The 26,880-nt window shown below is 31.3% G+C and overlaps 2 protein-coding genes across 3 annotated transcripts; one reads left to right on the top strand and one right to left on the bottom strand.

Moving 5' to 3' along the window:
• Positions 1 to 7,301: 7,301 nt before the first annotated feature.
• On the top strand, positions 7,302 to 15,549 carry LOC129309006 (isoeugenol synthase 1-like). Its single transcript, XM_054950354.1, has 6 exons — positions 7,302 to 7,309; positions 14,140 to 14,311; positions 14,405 to 14,539; positions 14,637 to 14,868; positions 14,980 to 15,183; positions 15,287 to 15,549. The coding sequence occupies exons 1-6, from the start codon at positions 7,302 to 7,304 to the stop codon at positions 15,547 to 15,549; spliced, it is 1,014 nt and encodes a 337-aa protein (XP_054806329.1).
• A 1,788-nt stretch (positions 15,550 to 17,337) lies between these two features.
• Positions 17,338 to 23,682, bottom strand: LOC129309798 (protein PSK SIMULATOR 1-like). Of its 2 annotated transcripts, XM_054951516.1 has the most exons (12): positions 23,097 to 23,682; positions 22,581 to 22,910; positions 22,377 to 22,465; positions 22,208 to 22,298; positions 20,587 to 20,680; positions 20,370 to 20,467; positions 20,195 to 20,264; positions 19,991 to 20,094; positions 18,662 to 18,778; positions 18,395 to 18,471; positions 18,233 to 18,277; positions 17,338 to 18,123 (listed from the first exon to the last, which is right to left on the bottom strand). In XM_054951516.1, exons 1-12 carry the CDS (start codon positions 23,409 to 23,411, stop codon positions 17,625 to 17,627), a joined length of 1,929 nt encoding a protein of 642 aa, XP_054807491.1. In that variant the 5' UTR covers positions 23,412 to 23,682; the 3' UTR covers positions 17,338 to 17,624. The 2 variants fall into 2 exon arrangements, with proteins under 2 accessions (XP_054807491.1, XP_054807492.1); XM_054951517.1 differs by lacking the exon at positions 18,233 to 18,277.
• Between the last annotated feature and the right edge of the window lie 3,198 nt (positions 23,683 to 26,880).

Raw genomic sequence — 26,880 nt, 5'->3', positions numbered from 1 at the left:
TAAAAGAACTATAACTGAGGAAGAGGTTCATCCTCGTGCTTTCTTCAAGTCCTTATTAGCTTCTGTGCCTCCAGCATATAGGATTCTTTGCAAATCTAACTCTGCAAGCCACATGTCTGACTCCACTGTTCCTGTCACAACTAATGCTTCTGTCAGCCCATCTCATTCTCATTCTGGTGTTCACATAGAAGAAATTTTAGAATAGTAAGATCATGATATCACTCCCACATCTAATTCATTTTTATCTGGTTCTGATTCATTATCACTTGCTATTAATGATGATTCACGTGCAGAAGTTTTAATTCTTGAATAGGAAAATTTTGCACTAAATTTAAATGTTCTTCCATATATTAATGTGTAGAATCAGCATTAAATGACTACAAGAAGTAAATCTGGAATTTTCAAACCTAAGGTACCTTTTGTGGGAGTAGTTACTACTGTCAATGATATTATTGTAAGTGAACATTAAGTGTTCAGCAAGCTCTTAACTCATCTCTTCATTAAGTGTTCAGCAAGCTCTTAACTCACCTCTTTAGAGGAAAGCTATGATTGATGAGTTTAATGCTTTGATTAGAAATCAGACCTGGATTTTAGTTCTACAAACTGGTAAAACAAGACCTGTAGATTGTAAATGGGTCTTTAAAAGTAAGTGTGGTCCAAATGGTAAGTTTTTAAAACTTAAAGCCAAATTAGTAGCTAAGGGTTTTCAACAATATCCTGGAATTGACTATGATGAGACATTTAGTCCTGTTTTGAAGCCTTCTACCCTTAGATTTATTCTCACTATTGTTGTTACTTTTCAATGGTCAATTAGACAGATTGATGTCAACAATGCATTCCTAAATGGTTTACTTCAAGAAAAGGTGTTGATAAAGCAACCTGAGGGTTTTGTTGACAAAAGGTATCCTAATCATTTGTGCTTATTAAATAAGGCCATAGATGGGTTGAAACAAGCTTCACGAGCTTGGTTTGAGAGGTTGAAGCACACTCTTCTCAACTGGAATTTTATTCATTCTAAGAGTGATAGCTCCTTATTTTTCTTCAAATTGATAAATAGTATAATGTTTTGTCTAATCTACGTAGATAACGTTATTATCACCGGTAATAATCCTAAGATGCTTCAGGCATTCATTAGAAAGATTAATGATCTATTTCCTCTTAAAGATTTAGGTCTACTTCATCACTTCCTTAGAGTAGAAGCTTACAGGGATCATACTGGGTTATATCTAAAGCAGGAAAAATACATTTTGGAGTGTAACACCCTCAAAATTTACAAACTGATTTTTCACAAATTATTAATTCAATAAATTATTTTTTTATTGAACCCTTATCATACCCTTATCATGGTAGAAAAATTTCTACCATAATACATCCAAGACAATATACCACAAGTCTTAAAATATCTAAAAAAAACAATTAGAACCATGAGGGACAGACATAATCCTCATGGCATGATATTTAAATCAGATCATCAATCAAGAGGGACAGACATAATCCTCTTAGTCATATAAATACTTTTAATAAAAAGGATTAGAGTTTACATGCTTCACAAATAAGATATGTCCTAAGTTGGTACAAGATACATTGTATAATCCAAATTAAAGGCAACATAAAAGATGGTGTCTCATACACCAAAGTTATGCCTCTGATGCTTTCTCGGCCAGACTCTCTCCTATACAAATATTAACCATGGGGAATGAAACTTAAAAGTCTCAGTAACCAAAAATTAATATGTAATGATGCATGCGGATGTAACTAATCATGCGATTGCTAAGTGGGCACACAAAAATATTTAATCGAATAATATTTCCAAACAAATCGAACAAGTATTTAATTACATGACTGCACCTTATATCCTCCTTTCGCCATGCTCGGACGCCAAATCACCCGGCCAAAGGTGAGTTGGACCAAGCAACACGCCACTCATTGGGTCCAATGAAGACTTACCACGTGGTAATAATTAACCGAACAGAAATTCCCATTAACATCATACATTAAAATACCCTGACAAGTCATGCATCATTTAATTATCCAAATAGGAATATATCCGAACAATAATATTTCATCATGATAAATAAAAATAAATTTTTGATCCACTTGGCAATAATTTCAAACAAGTATATAACAGTATTTATTTTCAATAATTCATAATTTTTCCAAACAAGTCGTCAACACATAACCATTCACAAACACACTCATCACAACACATTAATAATGGTTACCTTGTGTCTTGAATAACAAGTTCCCCTTCACAACTCCTCTTTCACCACTATCTTTGTCAATATAATCTACATAATTATTTCACAATACTATATATTAATTTTACATTGAAATTAATAAATAACTTTAAATTAAAGAGTTAGAAAGTTTTAGGTCTAAAATCCATAATAACACTAATTTAAGATTTATATCTCATTTAACTTCCCAAATTCTTTTTTTAAAATTCTTATACCTTAATAAATCATATTTAAGCCTCAAATCACTTTTCTATAACCTCAAAAATATCTATTCATTCTTAAATAAATATTTAATAATCAGAGGTTTATCCCTACATCTCAGATTCAACATAAATTCAACCATATAGATCTAGAGTTTAACTCAAAAAATTTTAAACATGAGTTTCAACCTCAAGAAAATATTCTATAATATTTATTATACCTCTAAAAAATTCAACTTATATTTTTAATTCATCATATCATCAGATTAACTATTCTATAGAAAAATCTTAATCAAAATATTTGTTCTATTCTAAAAAATAATCATATCACTAGAAAGCTAATACTATTTAGAAAATAACTATAAAATTAATTTTGTAATTAAATAAATTTTTAAATGCTAATCTAAACAAGAAAGTTGGAATATACCTGAAGAAAAAGAAAATAATCCCCCCTTGCGAGAAAAAGCCGAGCAACGTGAGAGGAAGAGAGAAAAATAATATAAAAATGAGATTGTGGGTCCCAAAATTATATTTAAAAAACTATAGGTTTGAATTTAATTATTCAAACCTTTGGGCCATTACTTGCAATTTTACAAATTACATCTTGAGCCATTACTTGCAATTTTTACAAATTGCATCTTGGGCCATTAGTTGTAATTTTTACAAATTGCATAAATGTCCCTTTTGCTTCACCATGCGTGCTTCGCTTCTTTTTTATACTTGAGAAAACTTTTCCTCTTTCCACATCTAATCGATGTGGGACTAAAGCCCCTCTCCCCCTTTTTTTTTACTTTCTTTTCTTTTTTTTAACTCACACACACACATAAATTTTTTTTAAATCTTAAAATTATATCTTAACAAAATATTTCTTATATAATTTTAAACATAAGTTTTTAATTCATAATTAAATGCCTAACCATATTATTATTTTCAAATAATCTCAAATAATATAAATTCCTATTATTATCATTTTTTAATAAAACTTAAATTCCATAAATTTTTTTTATCTAAAAATTAGGATGTTACATGGAGCTCCTAAAACAGTGTGGCATGGCAAGATGTTCCCCTGTACCTACCCCTATGGTGGTTAATAAACACTTATCTTTATACGATGGTACTCCTCTTTTTAATCCCACAAAATATAGACAAGTTATTGGTGCATTGCAATATCTAGTGAAGACTCGCCCAGACATCATGTTTGCAGTCAATAAGCTCAGTCAGTTTCTTCAAAGCCCAACGGACAGCCATTGGCAAGCAGTAAAAAGACTACTTCGCTATTTAAAAGGTTCATCACATCTAAATTTGCATATCAAATCAAGTAAATACCTGAATCTATAAGGTTTTTCTGATTTAGACTGGGCTGTGTGTAGATGATCGGAAGTCTTTTGGAGGTTACTATGTCTACTTTGGAAATTCTCTAATTGCATGGTTCAGGAAAAAGCAGAGAGTTGTTGCCAGGTCCAGCACAGAATCTGAATATCGATCGCTAGCTGAACTTTCTACCAAAATTGCCTGGCTTCAATCTTTAATTTCAGAGATTGGTCTGAAGATTGATCCAATCCCAATTGCTTGGTGCGATAATCTGAGTGTTGTAGCTCTTGCGTCGAACCTTATATTTCATGTGAGAACAAAGCACATTGAGTTAGATGTGCACTTTATCAGAGACAGAGTACTGGACCAACAACTTAATGTTCTCTACGTTCCTTCATCTGATAACATTACAATATATTTACAAAGGCTATGTCACACTCTTGATTTCTAAATCTCAGATTCCAACCTCTCGTTTGAGGGGGCATGTGAAGATATCAACTATTTAACCTATTAAAGAAATATTGAAGCCAAACAACAATAAAGCCCAAATGTTACAATACCGAAGCTAACCCATTAGATATTTATTGTAAATAATTGTAATTGTTTTCCTATCTTACCACATGTCTTATTCTTGTGTATTAGGGTTTTTACCCTGGTCCTATATATAGTAATAAAGAAACTTGGGCAGTGTGTGTGTTATTATACTATTTTACATCACTCTACTTTCTTCTCTAAAAAGAACTACCCTATACAGAGTACACTCTTCACATCACCTAAAATCTCTTTTCACAATATTTGCACCAACTTCTAATAAATAAAAATTATATTGGACACATACTCAGTTAAACAATAGAAAACTTACATTTATTGAACAAAAAAACAACAACTGTGTATATTTCTCAAATCACATGCACAAAAATATCTCCATGCCTAAGAAACTCAAATTTTTCTCAAATCATTCAAGTGGCTTACTTTTTTCTCATCATTGTGAAGGCCCTCCTTAATAGCATCCACCTTAGATGCAAGTCGCAATAGCATGTATGGACCACCAACAATAATGCCTTCTTCAACAGTAGTCTATATATCAACATAATAGCTAATTCATGTCTAAACCAAAGGAGTTTGGAAAGTAAAATGTTACCTTCATAGCATTTAGTGCATCTTCAACTCTCAAGTTCTTTTCTCTGAGCTCAATCTTAGTTTGCTCTCTAACCTAAACCATAACATAAATATTGCATTTACTTGAGCCAAGTCAAAATTGATTAATTATTAGAGGATAGTACATTCACCTGCATCATAGTTACACCACTTGACAATTGTGCACTTCTTTTAGTAATATTTAAATCTAGTAAGGAGACTCATGTGAAGTGTCTCAGCCTTAATGACACAAATTGATTGCAATGTATTTGGAAAAGTATTAAAAAAATTAAAATGTATATTAATCTAATCATATATTTAATTGAATATGTTGATCTAAGTTTAAGCATCGATATTACGCAATTAGCTGAGAAACCCAAAGGCAAAAGCAAGGTCTTTGTTTTTGAATATTTTCTGAAAAATAAAAGAAGTAAAAGCATGGATGGATAAACTATCGACCCAATGTAGGAAAGTAAATCATGTTTTAAGGTGAGGCAAATATTAGTTACAAGGTAAGAAAGAATAGAAAGATCTAAATGTTGAACTTATTAAGATGTTGATCTCATGAAGAAGACAAAATTGATCACACTGTCATGGTTTTCTTGGTTTCTGCACATATGGTATTTGGTTTTATATTGTTCCTAATTGTGCAAAATCATAATGAAGAAAAAAAATCTAGTTATTAACCTCTCATTTCAATAGAAGAAAAAAAAATTATAATGGAAACGAAGTTCATGGACTCTCCATAAAAATCATAACAAAGCCTTGGCCATAGATTCTTTTGTAACATTTTTTTTCTAGTTTCAAACATTCTTTTACCTTCATTAGATAGGAAACCTGTGATATACTTTCATGCTTATTTGTCCTGTCTCTTCATTCATAAATTAAAATGTAACCATGAGGTGCACAAATATCTCCTAAGGGACAAAATATGTCATATGCATACTCGATTTGACATTACTACAAACAACTTATATTCATGCAGTCCACTTTGTCTTAATTACTAATTTTTAGTCCAATTTATTTTGTCACTTCTTAATAATTTAATGCGTTTCTTACAGATGAACACTCAAGATTACAGACTTATCACTTTGAGAAGAAGCCGTTTAAGTTGGATTTTCTATGTGCCCATTAGCTTTTGAGATACTACATCACCGATCCCAGACACCACTCTTGCTATGATTACCTGGTTTGCTCCTCAAAAGGAAATTGACATTAATATGAGAAAATTCATAAAATTGAACCCTGATGATATTTCACCATTTGATTTTCAAAGAAAAGGGAGCGGAACTTTCAATAAACAAAGGTTCAATAGAAATAGGATCAAAATTAGAAAAATAGAAAGAGAAATAGTGAATCTTTGGTTCAAAGAGGGTCTTGCCGGAGCTGTCTAACATAATTGTTGAGTCCCTTCCTCGCTATGGATCCCATCTTGGCCTGAAAGGTATGACTGGAAGCTTAGTTTGTAGTTGAGAAACACCATACCTATACCAATCTCTCTGTTTCCTTTTGGGTTCAATTTGAGTGATTATCATGTGATAAGTAATCTAAACTGTTCAGATAATCTAGATAGTTCAAATCAAAAAGTTCTTTATTTTATAATAATTAAAATAAAAATTGTAAGAACAATAAATTTATTTTATTATCAATTTAGACAATATAGATTTAATCTTATCGTGTAATTTAATATTAAAATTTTTTAAAATTTTTATAAATTAATTATCCAAGATTGCTTTGGACAATCCAATTTTAAAATTTTTAACTCAACTTTTTTTAATTTTTTTGAAGTGTCAATTTACATATTATCTTTATTTTTAATATTATTATTACTAAAATAAAAAATTAAAAAAATTAATCTTAAATTTAAACTATTTTGCGTACATCTAGGCAATAAATTCTTAAAAAATTATAAAAATTTTATTATTAAATTGGATATTCATTATTTTTTAATAAAAATTAAAATTAAAATGTTTAAATTAAATTTGTATTATTTAAATGACTGATAAGGTAGATTGATTAGAAAAATTTTATTTATATTTTAATAAATATTCAATTAAAAATAAAATAAAACTTATGAATTTGGATGGTTTAGATTGCTCATCAGATGATGAGCACCATCATGTGATGAGCACCCAAACCAATAAGCAAGAGGACATTTCAAAATGAAAAAACCAGGATAAATGAGGAAGTGATTAAAGGGAAAAGAATGAAAAGATTAATTTAAATTTTAAAAATAAGGTCAACTTTATACTTTTGATGTTGATAATAAATAGAAGTAGGCTTTTTCAAAAAGCCCAATGTTACCAATCCTTGTGGAACCCAAAATATCAACCACCATGGCACGAAAACTAAAAATAATTGTTGGCTCTATGAATAGTAAATTGTATCTAGAGCCATGAAGTCATTTTTCAAGCTCATGGCTTGGTGGAACTATTATTAAAGATATATTGGTGATATTGATGATGTAACATCATAAGAACTTGTCAAAAGATATTGGGGGAATCTTACTAAGAGCCTTTAAAACACAAATAATTTGCATTGCAGGTCTAAGGATCTTTTTTGCAAATTTTATTGTGGATAAAAAGATGGAATTGCCCTTATCTCAAAGGCATGTCTATGTATACACAATACAATATTTATAAATTTTTAATACAATATTCATGAATGCACAACACATTTGATAAACATGATTTAACTTGAAGTGAAATGTAGAAGCAAGCAAATGATGAACAGTACAATATTCATGAATATATAACATGATGTCCATTAATTTTCAATACAGTCAACATATGTAAACTTACAACATTTGTACAACAAAATCTGTAATGAACAACATACTTTTATTGAAATAACATACTTCAAGTTAATATCTACCAGATGTGTTGTGTATTCATGAATATTATATTGAGAATTTGTGAATATTATGTTGTATATACATGAATATTCTATTGAGACAAAGACAACTGCATCTTTTCGTCCACAATAAAATTTGTAAAAAAAACCCTCAGGCTTGTAGTGTGTTTTTGGATTCTATTGAGCCTGTAGTGTGAATATTTGTATTTTAAGGGCCGTAATTGAGATTTTCCCAAAGACACACCTGATTTTGAATTTGCAATAATCTCTAAATCTATACTTATCATAATGCTAACAATTTGTGACACCTTCTGGTAGGATCTAGACCACATATCCTAAGCATAGCCCCCACGTGGCAAGTGCATGGATTCTAGTCCATATACTTGTGGAAACTTATAATTTTATTAACTATGATAGTGACTGGAATGAACTTGCTCAAACTTGTGTGGTTAAAAGTCTTCAATCCTCAAGGTGCGACTTTGAGGCAGAATGACTTTTTCTTAAGATATAAATTTAATTTAAACATTAAAAAATAGTTTATTTTTTAATAATAAAATAAAAAATAAATCACTTGAGCTTGTTTTTGTAGAACTTAAAGGGCTGAACCTATGAGCTTCATTACACTAAAATTTCTTGATTTTTTTAAGCATGAGTGCTAAAAAAAAAAAACAAAAGAAAAGACAAGCTTAACGGATCAACCCTTGTTTCATGTTTTTTTTTTTTTCCAAGGGTCTTTTAACAATGGCCCAACGTGCTTCTCACCTGCTTTCTTTCACTTGTTTTTCATTTCCTTGGCGTGTATGTTGATACCCGGGGGCCAAATGCTCAATTGTTGGTAATTTAACATGTATAAGAGGTGTGACCATGGAAAGAGAAACTAGGAATATAATTCAGCCACGTAAGGAAGAGAAAGCTGGAACTGTGCAACTCACTTGGCTAGTGTGTTATATGTTTGCTCAAAAGTACCACTTACAATCACATTATTTCTATTCATTTTACAAGATACTCTTTATTTTACATTAAAAAATGCAGATACTTTATTTTACCATTAGATTTTGCAAGATTTAAGTTTTTATATTTCTTGTTCCTAATATTTACACACCTTACACTTATTATTGGAAGTCACTTGCTTATATCTAAATATAGTTTATTTAAATTGTTTTTTATACATGCTATATGTGTATGTGTGTGTTATAACTTAACTCACAACCTAATAAACTTTAAATATAAATTTTAAACTCACTAATTTTATATTGAATATGCCATTTTTTTCATTTTCATATATCAAAAAAAATGTCCATGACAATTTTTTAAACATTACTTATTTTTAATTTCATATTCAATGTTTTTTAAATATGAAATCACAATTATAAGATATGAAATTAATTATTGTATTTTATTTTTAATTATATTACACCCTTAAGTCGGAGGTCATAAAACTGTCTGTGTGTGTGTACACTAAAAAAAAAAAAAAAAAAAACACACACACACACACACACACACACACACACACACGTGACACACCTCCTCAGTACATAAGAAATCAGAATCTACTGCACTTGGTGCATTGCTTTAGTAACAAGATGATCTCTCTATTCTCACAAAACAAAAATGATCTCTTTATATAAGATAGGTGGTGGGTTTAATCTCTCCCAAGGCTCGTTTAGCCTCCTTTCAATTAAGAAAGAAAAAGAAATCAGAATCCACCAAACCCCAAACAAAGTCCAAGTCAGAAGTGCAATTACTAAAAAGGTTTTAAGCGGCTCAGATTTAAAATAGAAATATAAATAAAAAAAAGTTAAAAAAAATACAAGGAAAACTGACATAAATTTCTTTTCTTATGATTTACATCTAGTTTACTCAAGTGTCTATTCCTGATCTTGCACAGGCTGAATCTTTCAATTTTTTTTTAGCTATCATGTCAAGAAAGAATGCCCAATTGGCCATTTTCCCAACTAACAAAATAAATAAGATGGATTAATTTCATCAAGGGTAAGAAGGTACTAATGGTGATTTGATTGCAAAGCTTGGCTCTCAAAAACAATCAAGCGTTCCTAAAAATTACCTCACAACCTCTACTCTGTCTATAACATTCAATGCTCTCTCTTTGTCGGCACCAAAATCAATCACAGGAAGCTTGGATGAAATCCTGTTGAAGGAAATATCTATGCTTCTGCTTGACGAAAGGCTTCAGCTTTTGGTGAGTCTGCTATTCTCTCTCAACCTAACTTCCATCCTGTCAAAGTCCCAGCTTTTACTCATCCCTTTAATCCATACGTTCTTACTAACAAGTTGCACCAAGTTTTGGTCACTGATTGTTAGATACGGCGTGTTGGCAGTTCTCAGTTGCTGACGTGTTTTTTGCAGGGTAGCCATATGAGTAGACTTCGCGGCAGACCTCACTCCACCGACATTAACGCCAGCTCTACTTTGAATGGCCAAGCGTTGAAGCCAGCAAGAGAAGTTCAAGAATATATTTTTCTACTTTGTTCTTGTCTGCATGATGGAATGTCTCAATCCGCATTGCAGAGGTCTGCGCAGTCTTCAAATTTGTCTCAGTGCTGCAAGATTGATGCATGAGAAACGGAATGGAAAATGGAGGCAGAAGAAAGACCTACAAAGTTAGATAATATACGAAGATAGATTACATACATTAACAATGATTATTTCATATTTTGAATAATACGTTCCTCTGTACAACGTCTCTTTCGTCATTTTCTTGGAAAACACAATTTGCACAGCCATTTAATAATATATATATATATATATATATAATATTAATTTTATTATACTAAATATTAATTTTATATTAAAAATTAATAAATAATTTTAATTTAAATAGTTAGAAAGTTTAAGCCTAATTTTTATATTAACACTAATTTAAAATTAGTCCTCATTTAATTTTCTAAATTCTTTTCTAAAATTCTCATATCTCAAAAGGCTATATCTAGGTCTTAAATCAATCATAATATCAAAATTTCATCAATTTATTTTTTTTCAAAAGTTCATCCAAAAATAAATTTGAAATTTAAAATTTACCCTCAAGCCTCAAATTACCATTTTATAGCCTTAGAAATATTTATTTATATTCAAATAAATATCTAATAATAAAAAAAATATCCTAACATCTCATATCTAATATAAATTCAACCATATAAGTTTAGAGTTTAACTAAAAAATTCTCAAATTTAAGTTCTAACCTCAAAAATATTTTATAGTATTTATTATACTTTCAGCAACCTCAACATTTATTTTTAAATCATCATAACCTTATATTAACTATCTTATAAGAAAATTTAAATTAAAAATTTTCTCTATACATCAAAATAATACTACTATTAGACATTTCTAAATGAGTAGAAAATATTAATGAATTTTTTTGCAAAAAAGAGTTATTATGAATTCCTAAATCATTTTAAAAGTTAAAACCTAACTTGAAAATAGCCCACGTAGATGGGAAACAAAGAAGAGGAGGAGAAGGAAGAAAAAAAGATTGAGGGTGCAAAAACGAGAAGGGGAGGAGAGATATTTATAATAGAAAATAAATTTTACAACTATTTATTATTCATTATTATTATTATTATTATTTCAAACTAAGGGAGGACTTTTTTCCCTTTATATATGTATATATATATTTGGTCATAATTCAAGTTAGTAAACATCTTTTATATAATTTTGAACTTAAATTAATTCATATTTGAATACTTAAATATGCTATTAACTTCAAGTAATCTCGAATACAAATTTATTTATTCTAAACTTTGAAATAATATGAATTTCTAATTTTAAATTCTCAACAAAAATTTAAATTTTATAATTTATTTATTATTTAAAATTTAGGATATTACAAGTAACTTTGCATTTCAGTAGAAGAAAAAAAATTATAATGGAAACAAAGTTCACGTATTCTCCACAAAAATCACAACGAAGCCCCTTGGTCTTGAACTCTTTTATAACATTTTTTTTTTGTCTTAGACTCTTTTATAACGTTTTTTTTTTCTAGTTTCACACATTCTTTTACCTTCATTAGATAGAAAACGTGTGATATACTTTCATGTATATCTGTCCTGGCTCTTCATTCATAAATTAAAATGTAACCACAAGGTGCACAAATATCTCCCAAGGGACAAAATATGTCATATACATACTCAGTTTGGCATTATTACAAACAATTTATGTTCATGCAGTCCACTTTGTTTTAATTACTCAATTTCCAACCCAATTCATTTTGTCACTTCTCAATAATCCAATGCGTCTCTTATAGATGAACACTCGAGATTACAGACTTACCACTTTGAGAAGAAGCTGTCTAAGTTGAATTTTTTGTGTGCCCGTTAGCTTTTGAGACACTACATCGCTGATTCCAAACAACACTCTTGCTATGATTACCTAGTTTGATCCTCAAAAGGAAATTGACATTAATGTGAGAAAATTCATAAAATCGAACCCAGATGATATTTCGCCATTCAATTTCCAAAGAGAAGGGAGCAAAACTTTCAACCAAACAAAGGATTAATGAAATAGAATCAAAAGTAGAAAAATAGAAAGAGAAAAGGCGAAACCTTGGTTTGAAGAAGGTCTTGTCAGAGCTATTTAACATAATTTTTGAGTCCCTTCTTCACCGTGAATCCCATATTAGATCAACCAAACAATTTATTTATATTTCTTTTTGGGTTTGGGTTGGGTGAACATCATGTGATAAGTAATCTAAACTATCGAGATAATCTAGACGGTTCAAATCAAAGTTTTTTATTTTATAATAATTAAAATAAAAATTATAAAAATAATAAATTTATTTTATTATTAATTTAGACAATATAGATTTAATCTTATGGTGTAAGTCAATATTAAAAGTTTTTAGAATTTTTATAAATTAATTATCCAAAATTGCTCTGAACAATCCAATTTTAAAATTTTTAACTCACAAATTTTTTTAAAATTTTTTTAGAGTATCAATTTAGATATTATCTTTATTCTTAATATTATTATTACTAAAATAAAAATTTAAAAAAATTAATCTTTTATTATTAAATTGGATATTCATTATTTTTTTATTTGTTTAAATTAAATTTGTATTATTAAAATGGTTGATAAGGTAGATTGATTAAAAATAAATAAATTTTAATTTTAATAAATATTAATCAAAAAATAAAATAAAAACTATGAATTTGGATGGTCCTTGCTCATCACATGATAAACACCATCATGTGATGAGCACCCAAACCAATGAGTGAGAGGATCTTTCAAAATGAAAAAAACCAAGACAAATGAGGAAGTGATAAAACAAAAAAGAATTAAAAAATTAATTTAAATTTTGAAAATAAGGTCAACGTTATACTTTTGATGTTGACAATAGATAGAAGTAGACTTTTTCAAAAAGCCCAATGTTAACAATCCTTACCAAACCCAAAATATCAACCACCATGGCACGAAACCAAAAAAATAGTTGTTGGCTTTATGAATGGTGAATTGTGTCTAGAGCCATGAAGCTATATTTTAGGCTCCTGGCTCAGTGGAACTACTATTAAGAATATATATTGGTGATATTGATGATGTAACATCACAAGAGCTTGTGAAAAGATATAAGGAGAATTTCACTAAGGCCTCTAAAATACAAAAATTTATATTATAGGTCTAAGGACCTTTCTTGCAAATTTTATTGTGAATGAAAAGATGCAATTGCCCTTATTTTAAGGGCATGTCTATGTATACACAACACGATGTCTACAAATTCTTGACACAATATTCATGAATGCACAACACATCTAGTAAATATGGTTTAATTTAAAGTGAAATGTACAAGCAAGAAAATGATGAACAACACAATATCCATGATACATAACATAATGTCTATCAATTCTCAACATAATGAACATATGTAAACTTGCAACATTTGTAAAACGTAAAATATATAATGAACAACATACTTTCATTGAAACAACATACTTTAAGTTAATGTCTACCAATGTGTTGTGTATTTATGAACATTATATTGAGAATTTATGGATATTGCGTTGTATATACATGAAAATTCTACTGAGACAAAGGCAAATGTGTTTTTTTTTGGTCCACAACAAAATTTGTAAGAAGAACTCCCAGACTTGTAATGTGTTTTTGAATTTTATTGGGCCTGCAGTGTAAATTTTTGTGTTTTGAAGGCCCTAAGTGAGATTCTCCCAAAGATATACCTAATTTTAAATATGCACTAAACTCCAAATCTATACCTACGATAATGCTGACAATTTGTGACACCTTACTGTAGGGTCCATGTCAAGAGAATGACTTGAATTTTTAAACTTACTGTTGTTCACGTAGCTCTTGTATAAAGAGTTGCTTGTAGCATTAAGAAATCATATAATCAAGTTTTATATCAAAATAACAAAGGCAATAATGGGGGATAGTGAGAAGAGCAAAATACTAATAGTAGGAGCAACAGGTTATCTTGGGGAATACATGGTGAAGGCAAGCCTTTCCCTGGGTCATCCTACTTTTGCTTATGTTCGTCCCATTCATACTTCAACTCACCTCTCCAAGCTCCACCATCTTCAATCTCTGGGCCTTACCCTATTTCAAGTAACCTATCCTCCTTAATCTTCTCTTACATTACATGTTCATATCATATAATATGTGTGTGTGTGTGTAAAATTCATTGTTTCTCAAATATAGGGGGAGTTAGATCAGAAGGAGAAGCTAGTCTCTTGTCTTCAACAGGTTGATGTTGTCATTTCCACGCTCGCTGTTCCTCAGCATCTGGAGCAACTCAAGATAATCCAGGCCATCAAACAAGCCGGCAATATTAAGGTTACTTTTTCAAACAATATTCTCAACCGTAACATATGTGTATACACAAACACAAGTATTAATGATTATCATGTCTTGTTATATTATGTTGTGACAGAGATTTGTTCCCTCAGAATATGGAAGTGAAGTGGATAGAGTAAAGGGGCTTCCACCATTCGAGGCCCTTCTTGAAAACAAGAGGAAGATAAGAAGGGCAACAGAAGAAGCAAGAATCTCCTACACTTATGTCTCTGCCAACTCTTTTGCAGCCTACTTCCTCAGTTATCTGCTTCACCCACATGACCTCAAACTCCAACACCTTCTTGTTTATGGCACTGGTGAAGCTAAGGGTACGTTCTTATTATAATCAAAACCCCACACACACACACACATCATACAAGATTAAAAGTTTCCAAGTAATCGCGAAACTTGAGGGACACACACGCATATGTATGTTGCAGCTGTGTTGAATTATGAGGAAGATGTGGCATTTTACACTATGAAAGCAGCAACAGATGAAAGAGCAGAAAATCGAGTGGTTATCATTAGACCTGAAGGGAACATCATTTCCCAGTTGGAGTTGATAACTTTATGGGAGAATAGGACAAATCGTGCCTTTAAACGGGAACATATAACTAAGCAGGAAATGGTGAAGCTATGTGAAAGTAAGATATAATAATAGTTATTATATGTTTGAGCTATTATGTTTTTTGCAAATTACTTGGGACAGTGAAGTTAGTTAATAAAAAATCAATGGACGTTCTGCAGCACTAGATTTTCCAGACAATATAGCAATGGCTATACTTCACAACGTATTCGTGAAAGGGACAGAAACGATGTTTGAATTGAGTGCTCAAGATGTAGAGGCTTCACAGTTATATCCTAACTACAAATACACCAAAGTTAATGCCCTCCTTGATGCCTGCTTCAACAATCCCCTACTAGGGGGCTATCGGCTAAATTTGCATGACCAATTTGCGTCTCTCTTTTTCCTTTTTTTTCCCCAAAGAAGTATTCGTTTGGTTACTTAGTTAGGAGATCAATATTTGGGGAAAAGAATCTTTATTATCTACTTATTGTACTTAAAAAAAAAAAAGAAGTATTGGCTGGTGTTTGGGTTTGTGTTTATTGTATATTTTTATTGTGGTATCATCTCCCATGTAAATTATAAAGTTTGCAATAAAATATCAAATATATATGGTACTAATATTACATGAAATTGATGTGTGTGTATCAAAACTTGGCTATCTATTGATAAGGATCTATATTTCAGAAAAATTGGAATAAAAAAAGTGACACAGCCTTATATTATATTATATATAAACTATGTTTTTTATAGAGCCAATAATTGGGTGAGCTCTTGTGGGCTTGGCTTATATGAGTACTAGCCCAAAATCTTATTTACCTTAAAAGTGATATTTTTTTAAACTCAATCCTTATTGATCAAGTTTAGAGTCAGCCCAATGAATCCTTTTTTTATAATTTTGAAATTATAATACTATATTTTTTAAAATATAAATTATAATGTTTAAAAATTAAAAGTAAGTAATACAAATTCTAATTTTAAAATATAAATATAAATTTTAAAATATAAATTTAATATTTTATTTTTTTAGGAATAAAACAAAAAATCAATCACTTGAGCCTGTTTTTATAGAACTTAAAAGGTTGAACCCATAAACTTGATTATACTAAAATTTCTTGATATTTTTAGGCATGAGTCCAAAAAAGAAAAGAAAAGAAAAGCTTAACCCATCAACTCATGTTTCATGTTTTTTTTTTTTTTTCAAGGGTCTTTTAACAATGGCCCAACATCCCTCTCACCTGCTTTCTGTCAGTTGTTTCTCCTTTTCTCCACTGGTGGCAATTTAACGTGTAGAAGAGGTGTGACCATGGAGAGCGAAACTAGGAATATATTCCTGCCACCTAAGGAAGAGAAAGCTTGAATTGTGCACCTCACTTGGCTAGTTTATTGTGTTTGCTCAAGAGACCACTTACAATCACATTATTTCCATTCATTTTACAAGATACGCTTTATTTTACATTAAAAAATGCAGATATTTTATTTTACTATCAGATTTTGTAAGATATAAGTATTTATATTTCTTGTTCTTAATATTTGCATACCTTACACTTATTATTTGAAATCATTTGTTCTTCATTTATATCTAAATATATTTTATTTAAATAGTTTTTTATACATAATTTATATGTGTGTGTTATAATTTAACTCACAACCTAATAAACTTTAAATATAAATTTTAAACTCACTAATTTTATATTGAATATGCCATTTTTTTTCATTTTCATATATCAAATAAAAAATGTCCATAACAATTTTTTAAACATTATTTTTTTTTAATTATATTGCACCCCTGAGTCAGGGGTCATAAAACTGTCTCTGTGGGGGTGTGTGTGTGTGTGTGTTTTTTTTCCTTTTTTGTTTTGTTTTTTTGTTTTTTTTTTGTTTTTTGTTTTTTGTTTTTTTTGAGTGGGGGAGGAGGAGGTTGCTTCTGTGTTATGGCTGAAAATGAATGAGGTTCACACACACACACGTGACACACCCCCTCAGAACAATAGAGATCAGAAGTCACTGCACTTGGTGCATTGCTTTAGTAACAAAATGATTTCTTGATTCTCACTAAAGAAAAAAAATGATTTCTTTATATAAAGTAGGAGGTGAGTTTAATCTCTCACAAGGCTAGTTTAGCCTCCTTTCAATTAAAAGAGAAAAAGAAATCAAAATCCAAGTCAAAAGTGCAATGGCTAAAGAGGTTTCAAACGGCTCAAATTTAAAGGAAAAATATAAATAAGAACAATTAAAAAAATACAAGGAAAATTGTCATAAATTTCTTTCCTATGATTTACATCTAGGTTACTCAAGTGTCTATTCCTGATCTTGCACAGGCTGAATCTTTCAATTTTTTTTAGCAATCATGTCAAGCAAGAATGCCCAATTGGCCATTTTCCCAACTAACAAAATAAATAAGATGGATTAATTTCATCAAGGGTAAGAGGGTACTAATGGTGATTTGATTGCAAAGCTTGGCTCTCAAAAACACTCATCCTTCCCTTTGTTTCAAAGACAATCAAGCGTTCCTAAAAATTACCTCACAACCCCTACTCTGTCAATAACATCCAATGCTCTCTCTTTGTCGGCACCAAAATCAATCACAGGGAGCTTGGATGAAATCCTGTTGAAGGAAATATCTATGCTTCTGCTTGACGAAAGGCTCCAACTTTTGGTGAGTCTGCTATTCTCTCTCAACCTAGCTTCCATCCTGTCAAAGTCCCAGCTCTTACTCATCCCTTTAATCCATACTTTCTTACTAACAAGTTGCACCAAGTTTTGCTCACTGATTGTTAGATACGGCGTGTTGGCAGTTCTCGGTTGCTGACGTTTTTTTTGCAGGGGAGCCAGATGAGTAGACTTCGTGGTAGACCTCACTCCACCGACATCAACGCCAGCTCCACTTTGAATGGCCAAGCGTTGAAGCCATAAGAGAAGTTCAAGAATATATTTTTCTACTTTGTTCTTGTCTGCATGATGGAATGTCTCAATCCGCATTGCAGAGGTCTGCGCAGTCTTCAAATTTGTCTCAGAGCTGCAAGATTGATGTATGAGAAACGGAATGGAAAATGGAGGCAGAAGAAAGACGTACAAAGTTAGATAATATACATTCATAATAGAACAAGCAATTATTTGTTACTCACCCAGCGCTTGCCCACTCCCCAACCCAGCCAAAACCATGATGCGCTCTGACTCAATTTTGGAGCAACATGAATAGGAGTAGATTAGAAATGAAACGAATTAAATTGATGCTTAAAGGAAACTTCTCACTGAAAAGCCATTTGAAGAAAAGCCAGGCATCTTACTTGGCTGTGTTTGTGGCGACTGGAACAAGCCAATGCAATGTTTTCTCAATCTCCTCTTTTATATCTTCTACCGTGCGCTGTGGGAAATGAGGACAAACACGAACACAAGGAAGATTAATATGGAAGATATTCTACATTTCTACTTTAGGTTGGAAGAGGAAAGCCGGAAGCATAAGAAATAACAAATTTTAAGACTTTCCTTAGCACTGAAGTAATTATGATGTTTAAAGTGATACTAAAATGAAGTAGTAACAGATGAGATCATACATCTTCTGCAACATGAACAGATGGTAATTTGGATCGCAGAGCTAATTTCATGTTAGGAGGCAAGCTCTGGTATAATCCGTCCCTTGTATTTTCAGGCATCGAACTAGAGTTGGCTACCTGACAGTGTCAACACTGACTGAGTACAATGCTCTATTTATAAAGCGCAATAACACAAGGCAGCAAATGTGTTAATTAGAATTAGTGTGACCAAAGTAGTTTAAGTAAATATTCTTGCTTCACTTTTTTATGTGCCACCAGATTTGTTTTATCCGCATTATGCCTGGCTTTGCTAAGGAGATAAAAGCTGAGGTGAGCCAAGAGGAAGATCTAGCTTAAAGGCACCAGTTGATGTTTTGTCTATAATGGTCAAAGCATGCCCATTAGTAATAAGCATATCATCCTCATACCTTAAATTTAAAGGGTACAATACCTAAGGAACAGATACTTGTGCAAGACATGCAACATTTATGACAAACAAAAGAACAGCCATTTTACACCTAATCTCCCCTTACAAATGGCATGTCACGTCACGCTCTCACATTCCTATCAGCACAAAGGTCAAATCTGAGGAAACTCCACTCCTCTCATATTTTCACCACTTGAGAAGTAGGCAGAGAGAAAGGGAATGAGAGAAACACATCACAGCATCCTTCAGGTAGAAGTCTATTCTTCACCACCAGCACACAGTAGCTAGTCTGAAGTCTCTCACTTCTTCCACACCTTAAGGCACAACTTGATTAGTTAAGAACCCTCATTGTTTCCAAGCCCTGAAGCACTAACCCCAATAGACCAGGAAGGTACACTGAGATTCCACGTTGAGTAAATTATATCCCACTCATCATAATCAAACAGTCAAAACTGCTGTAGAGCCTAGTGTAAGCTTAGGATAGAAATCATAAACCAAATAGAGAGTGAATTAGCTCCCAATTACTTTATTGTGCTTTTAGTTAAAGATATTCGTAAAGCACAGCATGCGAGCCAAAACAAGTAACGGAAATATATATACATAGCACTGTTATGTTTAGATCCCTTAATGGGTAAAAAGTAACTGCCATGAATAAAAAAGAGCACCAACATTCATGAACAAACTTTAAAACTAAGGATAAACTGGGTGAAAAGAAAATACCAGGCGTCAACTTTTGGTGCAAAAAATGAGTAGGTAAAAGAGAAGAAAGGAGGAAGAAATTTGATCCTAACACGCAATGAGAGAAGAGGCTACAGAAACCTGTCATATTTTCATCTGGCTGAAGATATCAAAACCATAAAACTATGAAGACAGTACTATGAAGACAGTCAATGAAAAATAAATCTTAGAAAGAATTAACTCACAAGAGTATCAATTTGGAGCACTATATTTGCATAATGCAAAGCAAGGCCAGCAGGACCTAGTCTTTGGTGATTGCTTACATATCCAATCGCTGGTTTATGATCAACTGCATGCGTCCATGGAAAAAAACCATTACAATTATGCTTTTTCTTTAAAAAAAAAAAAAAGTGGCTTTCATTACAGAACACAAGGGCAAGTAGGTGAACCTGCAGTGCCAAAGGCATTGTTTATCTCCAAATGCAAAAAAAGGACAATGTCTACAAGCTTCTCCATTATCTGTAACCCAAAAGATTATGAATGGAACTGAACCCACGAAAGACAGATATAGAGCAAAGGAGAATGTGAGATACAGATTCATCTAAAGAAACCACCAAAAGTTACCTCCTCCAAACTGCACGACCAAAGTGACTTCTTCTTCAAATGTTTAACCTGCTTCTTTTGACTTTTAAGTCCTGCCCTTGAGATTGCATACTTATCACCTATATGATTTTATCACAATTTTTCAATAAATAAAGTCAATCATTGCATTTTGAAAGCAAGGTCCTAGAGAGCTCCACAAACAAGAGCTGCATATAGGTCATTGGTATTCTGCAATCACCTCTTTGACTTGCACCTGATTTTTGCTCCTCAAGATGTTTACGCAGACTATCTTGCTCAGATCTACCCAAAGCATGTAGCTCATGGTATAATTCCTGTCCCCATTAAAAATAAAAATAAAAATAATTCCAAATCCTTCTATAATTAAATTACTAGTAAATAACTTAACCAAACAAAATTTCCTAGTATTTTACCATTGGAAGATTTATTTGAACAAAATGCAAGATGTAACAAGAGTTCTGCTATTTTAAGTGACAGAAACTACAGCATATTCAAACTGACAGACAGTAGATGGTAGCAACTGAGTGGCACCAGAACAACGTATGTAGAAAACAGTGAAACTACAATACATAAAACACTCCAATCACTTCAGAGTTTATTTAGTCAGGACATTTGGCAATTATTGGTAACAAAATTAATTAAAAATAGTACGGTGCAGATAGAAACTAGCATCTTGAAAGTTGAAACTGAATCCTCTTTGGTTTGTCAAAAAAGCTTATCAGTGACGTACAGGGAGACTACACACAAGGTGAGCAAAATACAGCTCCCATCCCCTTCTTTTCAGATTAATTAATACAAATATCAAACTATAAATGAGAGTATAATGCATTTGCAATTATTATATATATATTGATAGAGCTGGAAAATTTATCAAGACATATGAGAGGAAATTGAGGGGGAGACAAGGGTCAGAGAGGAAAGATCCAGCAGTTTAAGACTATTGTACTAAGGGTCCTGATAATAGGGAGTAAGTAATGATGCTTGTAGAGTGGCTATAGACTCAGTGTAGAAGCTAGAGTTACTTTTGGGTTGCTTTAATATTTTACTTTGTCTTGGGAGGGACTCATTCAGAATGTTTTAGAGAGAAGATACAAGTGAGGAGAGTCCTGGTCTCTCGGAAACCAGCGAGGGGCTGTTTCAGCATTGTGTTCTTGTATTCTTAGCACTAATTATTGAATAGGGTTTTGGCCAGAATCAGTGAAAGTCATTTTGTAACATTGATTCGGTTATTCAGTCATTAATAGCAAAACCTCAGCATTTCCGTCATTAATTGCTTGTCTTATAGTTTTCTGTTGTTGTGCATTTAATTTTAGAGTTGGGTTCTATCATATATATATTGGAAATTTATGATATTTTAGTTTATCCCTGCAATAGAAAGCAATTTGTACAAAGAACAGAGTGATTCAATCCAACGTAGGCAGATAGCAGGTTCAACTGTTCAATTTGTTCAATTTCAGAAGTATTGGTATCACCGTGAAGTTCTGGAGTCAACACCTTTTGTCTAGCATGCAATATATGCTTTTCTTTTCTTTTTTTCCATAATGCGTAGGATATAAGACTTGCGTCAAGGAGATGATACAAAGCACAGTATCTAGGTATTTAAATCAAGCAACTTCATAGCTGAAAGTAGTTGAATGCAGTAATTCCCCATTTATCTATGAGCATGGCTCGCATTTCATACAAACTATCAACTATTATTATGATTTACAGCAAATAGGGGACATAAAAAGCACTCTTAGATTTAATTTTTTTTTTCCTTTCAAAAAAACTTCTAAAGTAACTTTTTGGCTCTGGATCAAGATTATAAATCAAATCTTTTCTTAGATGAATATAATACTTACAGCAGTAAAGTGAACCAAAGTCATCAATTGTTGCATTATTGATTCTGCCTCATCATTTGGTTCTCTTTGGGAATTATGTTCTTCGCTGATTCTGGAATATACAATGAACAGAATCCTAGTTAAAAAAGGAAAGAACTCGAAACAACTAAGTGGGTGCAATTTATATTACTTCTCAAAGTAACGGTCCATGTTGTGCCACTGAGGATCCTTTGAACGATTTCCAAAACGAACCACCTCATCAGAAAAAATTTTCAGCTCCTCCCTATAAAGATGATCCAACAAACACTTAAATTAACATCTTATAGAGTCATGATAAGTGACCTACTTGTTTGAACAAAAAGCCATTCATATGAAATCTGACTTAACCACAAACTTGCCTCTTGTCAGCTGCAACAATTTTTAGAAGTTCATCCATATCCTTTGACACTAAATCTTTGACAGCCTTAGAAAGAAACAACTCTTCTTTCAAATGTTTTATATTTTCATCAGAAAGAGATTGCATAAGATTAAAACCCTTGACAATAGTGTTTGCAACCTCAAATGCTAAGATACCAATTTCATTTCCTTTGGTTGAAGCTCCAGAAGTAAATCCAGTGCCAGCATTTAAACTCGTCATGCTGCTACCAAGAGTGTCCAAAACCTCCACTGCTTTACCAATTCCAATTGTACCAGCCCTGCCTAGACGTGAGCTCACCTCTGAGACCTGAAATAGAAAGGTCATAATACTTAACCGCCATTGTCAAATATGATATCATCGACTACCTCATAGTCGGAGTGCAGTACAATAACTTGCGTATTTTTCTTCATCACCAATTACACCGAACGAGAGAACGTTCTAAAACTACTAACAGTATACCAAAACATTTGAAATTGACATGGATAGACCGACCTTTTGCCTTGACCTTACTGACAAAGACTTGAGCAGAAAAGAATCGGCAAATCGTGGAATTCCGTCATATAATTCATACGGACTTGTCTCGGCATTGATCCCTCTATTTTCAGTAGGTTCTTGCAAGTTCTCCACACTCTGAGGTGAAGTCGCGAGCTCACTAGGCATACTAGACCGAGCATCCTCATTTGATTTATTAAGTTCAGAATGGTCATCCCTCTGGACAGGCACTTTGTCATCATTGCCTGATCTTGAACAAAAAGCCCCCATAGCTTCAGATAACCAGAGCACAAACGGCACTTTGACACAGGTCATCCATAACAGCGATGAATATAGAACATCCGAAATTTGTCTGTATTCACCTTCCTTGATACTGGGGTTGATTGGGAGTACAAAACACTACGAAGACTGAGAGACAGAGAGAGAGAGTGTGCCTCGGGGGTTGGAATTAGACCTTTGGAAGAAGGCTGGCCGCTTGGAAAACGAAGAAGAAAAGGTCCACGGGAAACATCCCATTGGGCGCCAAGAAAATATAAAAAGACAACACCAAAGAAAGAGTAGAAGGGAAATCATATTATATATATATTTATATTTATATTTATATTTATATATATATATATAATAAGGAAGAGAACAAGGGAAGATAATTTCAAAGTAGGAAGATGAAGTAAGATTGCTGGATTGGGTTAAGGTCAAGGTTTAAAGGTCAGGCGACGTGGGATTACCCGGCAGGCGAGGAAAATGCTGTTTCTCTTCTTTCCTCTGTATACAACGTAAACAAACAGTATTCAAAATTCAAGGATTCAACCATTTGGTTTTCTTTTTTTTTTTTGTCATCTTCTCTCCAAACTTCACAGTCTTCTCGTCATCTTCGCTACTGTTTCTTCCGTCCTTCCTTTCTCATCCCGGCTAGGCCACGCCGTCCAAATGGTTGGGACCGAATCCAAGTGGGTCATCCACGCCAAACTTTGGCATGTCAGAGAGACAGCGTCCATTTCACGTTTGACTCTATTCTTTTGAATTAGCTCCGTACAATATGCCAAGATGGAGCCTAAAACAGTAAAACTCCGTGATTTTGTAAATGGTAATGGAGCTTTCAGAGCATTAGTACTTAGTAGTTTAATTAATTTATATATGTACAATTAATAATTATAAATTCTTAATAATATATATAATTTTTTGAATAAAGATACAATCTTTATAATTTCATGTAATTACATTTAAGATACAATCTTTATATATAATTACATTTAAGAGTGAAGGTCTATCCACCTTGAATTGTGTTGAAATTGAAATATACTCATATAGTGTTATTTTCTTTCTTCTGTTTTTTAGTTTTTATCACGCTTGTTCGTTTTTTCTAAAGCATCTCCAGAATTAATAACTATGAAATTAATCACTTGAGAAATCTTAACACTATTTTAAAAAACTGTTTGTTTATTTTTATGTGTATGCATATTTGTATAACTTCTTATTAATATTATAAAAATCAAATCAATTACTAAACCAATAAACCAATTAAGACATCGTTTACCATTCAATGATTCGGCACATATATATATATATAAATTGCTGTGTTATCATGATTTTTTGGGCTACATTCGAGACAATTTAAAAGAAGGTTAGCGGAAAAAATAAATAATAAACAATGCGTCCAATGAAAATGAGTAAACACATAACCAAGTGCATCTTTTATTAAAAAAATCAAAATTTAGACGAGTCAGAATTTTTTGGGTTATAAAAAATGCTTAGCCATTTACAAAATACTTGCATATTACTCATAATAAAATTTTTATATTGATAGTAGAATTTAAACTTACACATTATGATTTTATAAATTATTAACTAAATACTTGTCAATTGAATTAATCTTTAATTTATCACTATCTAAGTATTATTCCAATCCCATAGTATTTAATATTATATTTAATTCACCAAACACAGGTAGTCAAACCAAATTCTCAATAACCTTGGTAAGATTTAAAAATAAAACACACATTGATGCTCAATAACGAGTATTTATTTTATTGTACACACGCACGCTTAAATCTTATAGAAAGGATAATAAAAAGGTTTCAAAAAAGTTAATTAATTTTACTATTAGAAAAATGTAAATTACAGGGAGAATTTAGTAAGGGATCGTTTATTCTAATTTAAAATATTAAATTAGTAAGGGATGTTGATTTCGTAGCTCGATTTAAAATTAGTGAGAAAAATAGTAAGGGACTGTCAATTTTTTTCTAAAATAAAACAATTAACAAGAAAAATAATAAGGAACTGTCAATCTTTCTCTAAAATAGAATAATTAGCGAGGAATTGTCAATTTCTTTTTAAAATAAGACAGTTAGTGAGAAAAATAGCGAGTGACAATCAATCCTTCTCTAAAATAAGATAATTAACAAGGGATTCTATCTCTAGCTAATTATTATAAAAAAAATTTAACTTTGGACAATGACTTTTAATTATATATTTAATTATTTTTATTTAAAAATAAAAATTAAGTAAATTTTCATAATAAAATTATTTAATATTTAATAATTTCTTTATTTTAAGTTATTTTCATTAATAAAATAATATTTTATTAAAAATATAATATAAAGAATAATTTAAGTAAAATATAAATATTTTTAACATATTAATAATTAAAAATAAAATTTAATATGTATATATGTGTGTATATTTATAATATATTGTTTGATATATTTATATAGTTAAATAATATATATTTAATTTCTCATAAAATAACTATAGGTGCCTTTCAATTCAACTAGTAAACAAGAAAAGTATGAAGCTTGAAAAATGAAAAATGTGAGGTCAAGAGTTCAAGTCTTAATTTTAGCATAAACATAAGGAATAATATGTAATATAGTAAGGAGCAAGTGATATGGCGCAAAATAGACAATGGCATGTTAGGAGTTGTTGCACAGGTGGCGGGTGATAGGGTACAAGATGGTAGGTGATATGACAGCTGACGAATTATGAGGGATGTTGGTGATATGCCTCAAGTTGACGCACACACTCTGAGTGATGTGGCATCACCATTTTAAATATAGGCATATTTAATGAGAGATTATCCCTAACTAAAGTTATCGAATTTGGATTAGCAAGAAATATGGCCTTCGCTAAAAATTAACAAAAGAATGAATCTTTCATTAAATCTCTCACTAATTAAAGAGAAAAATTCGATCACTCGCTAAATTTAGCAAATACTTTTTTAGCTATGAATTTAGCAAAGAATATCACTAAAACACTATTTAACAAGAAAAATGACATTTAGTGAGGAATTTGTTCCTCGCTAAATTTTATTTTTCTAGTAGTATTCAAATTAGGTTTCAAGTGACAAACTCTAGAAATTTATAATTTAATTTTTTAATTTTGTAACTGTATTGTGATAAATTTGTAACTTATTTTTTTAAATTTTAACATGATTGAAGAATAACAAAAATTTATTTTTTTGTTAAAATTTAAAAGATAAGTTGCAAATTTTTCAAAACAGAATTACAAAATTGAAAGACTGAATTGTAAATTCATAAAATTTAACACTTGAGAGTTAACTTAAATTAATTGATCATTTTGAGATCTCACAGTCATTTCACTAATCTTATATTGTACGTACTTTTTTGTGCAATGTTAAAGTAATTTTTTTTCTGAAAAAGAAATAATTAATTCATTTTGCACGCCATAGACGACGTACTAAAGGACTTTCCGAACATGCAACGATGATAGCTTGATGCATGGATTCATAAATCATGTTTCAGAAGAATCATTGGTCGCCATGTTCAAG

The sequence above is a fragment of the Prosopis cineraria genome, unplaced genomic scaffold (assembly GCF_029017545.1).
Source record: "Prosopis cineraria cultivar Desert tree isolate PC_DT_omini unplaced genomic scaffold, ASM2901754v1 PC4, whole genome shotgun sequence".
NCBI classification, from domain to species: Eukaryota; Viridiplantae; Streptophyta; class Magnoliopsida; order Fabales; family Fabaceae; genus Prosopis; species Prosopis cineraria.
The sequence above is the reverse complement of the archived record's forward strand: the minus strand, read 5'-3'. Positions and strand labels throughout refer to the sequence as shown.

What these genes read in the sequence shown, in the direction of transcription:
- LOC129309006 (XM_054950354.1), top strand. An exon ending in TGGGCCTTACCCTATTTCAA is followed by an intron (nt 14,312 to 14,404) that starts GTAACCTATCCT and finishes TCTCAAATATAG; the next exon opens with GGGGAGTTAGATCAGAAGGA. An exon ending in TGGCACTGGTGAAGCTAAGG is followed by an intron (nt 14,869 to 14,979) that starts GTACGTTCTTAT and finishes TGTATGTTGCAG; the next exon opens with CTGTGTTGAATTATGAGGAA.
- LOC129309798 (XM_054951516.1), bottom strand. Translation starts at nt 23,411, where the DNA reads ATGACCTGTGTCAAAGTGCCGTTTGTGCTCTGGTTATCTGAAGCTATG. An exon ending in CTTTGGTTCACTTTACTGCT is followed by an intron (nt 20,681 to 22,207) that starts GTAAGTATTATA and finishes TAATGGGGACAG; the next exon opens with GAATTATACCATGAGCTACA. An exon ending in GGTCGTGCAGTTTGGAGGAG is followed by an intron (nt 20,265 to 20,369) that starts GTAACTTTTGGT and finishes TTTGGGTTACAG; the next exon opens with ATAATGGAGAAGCTTGTAGA.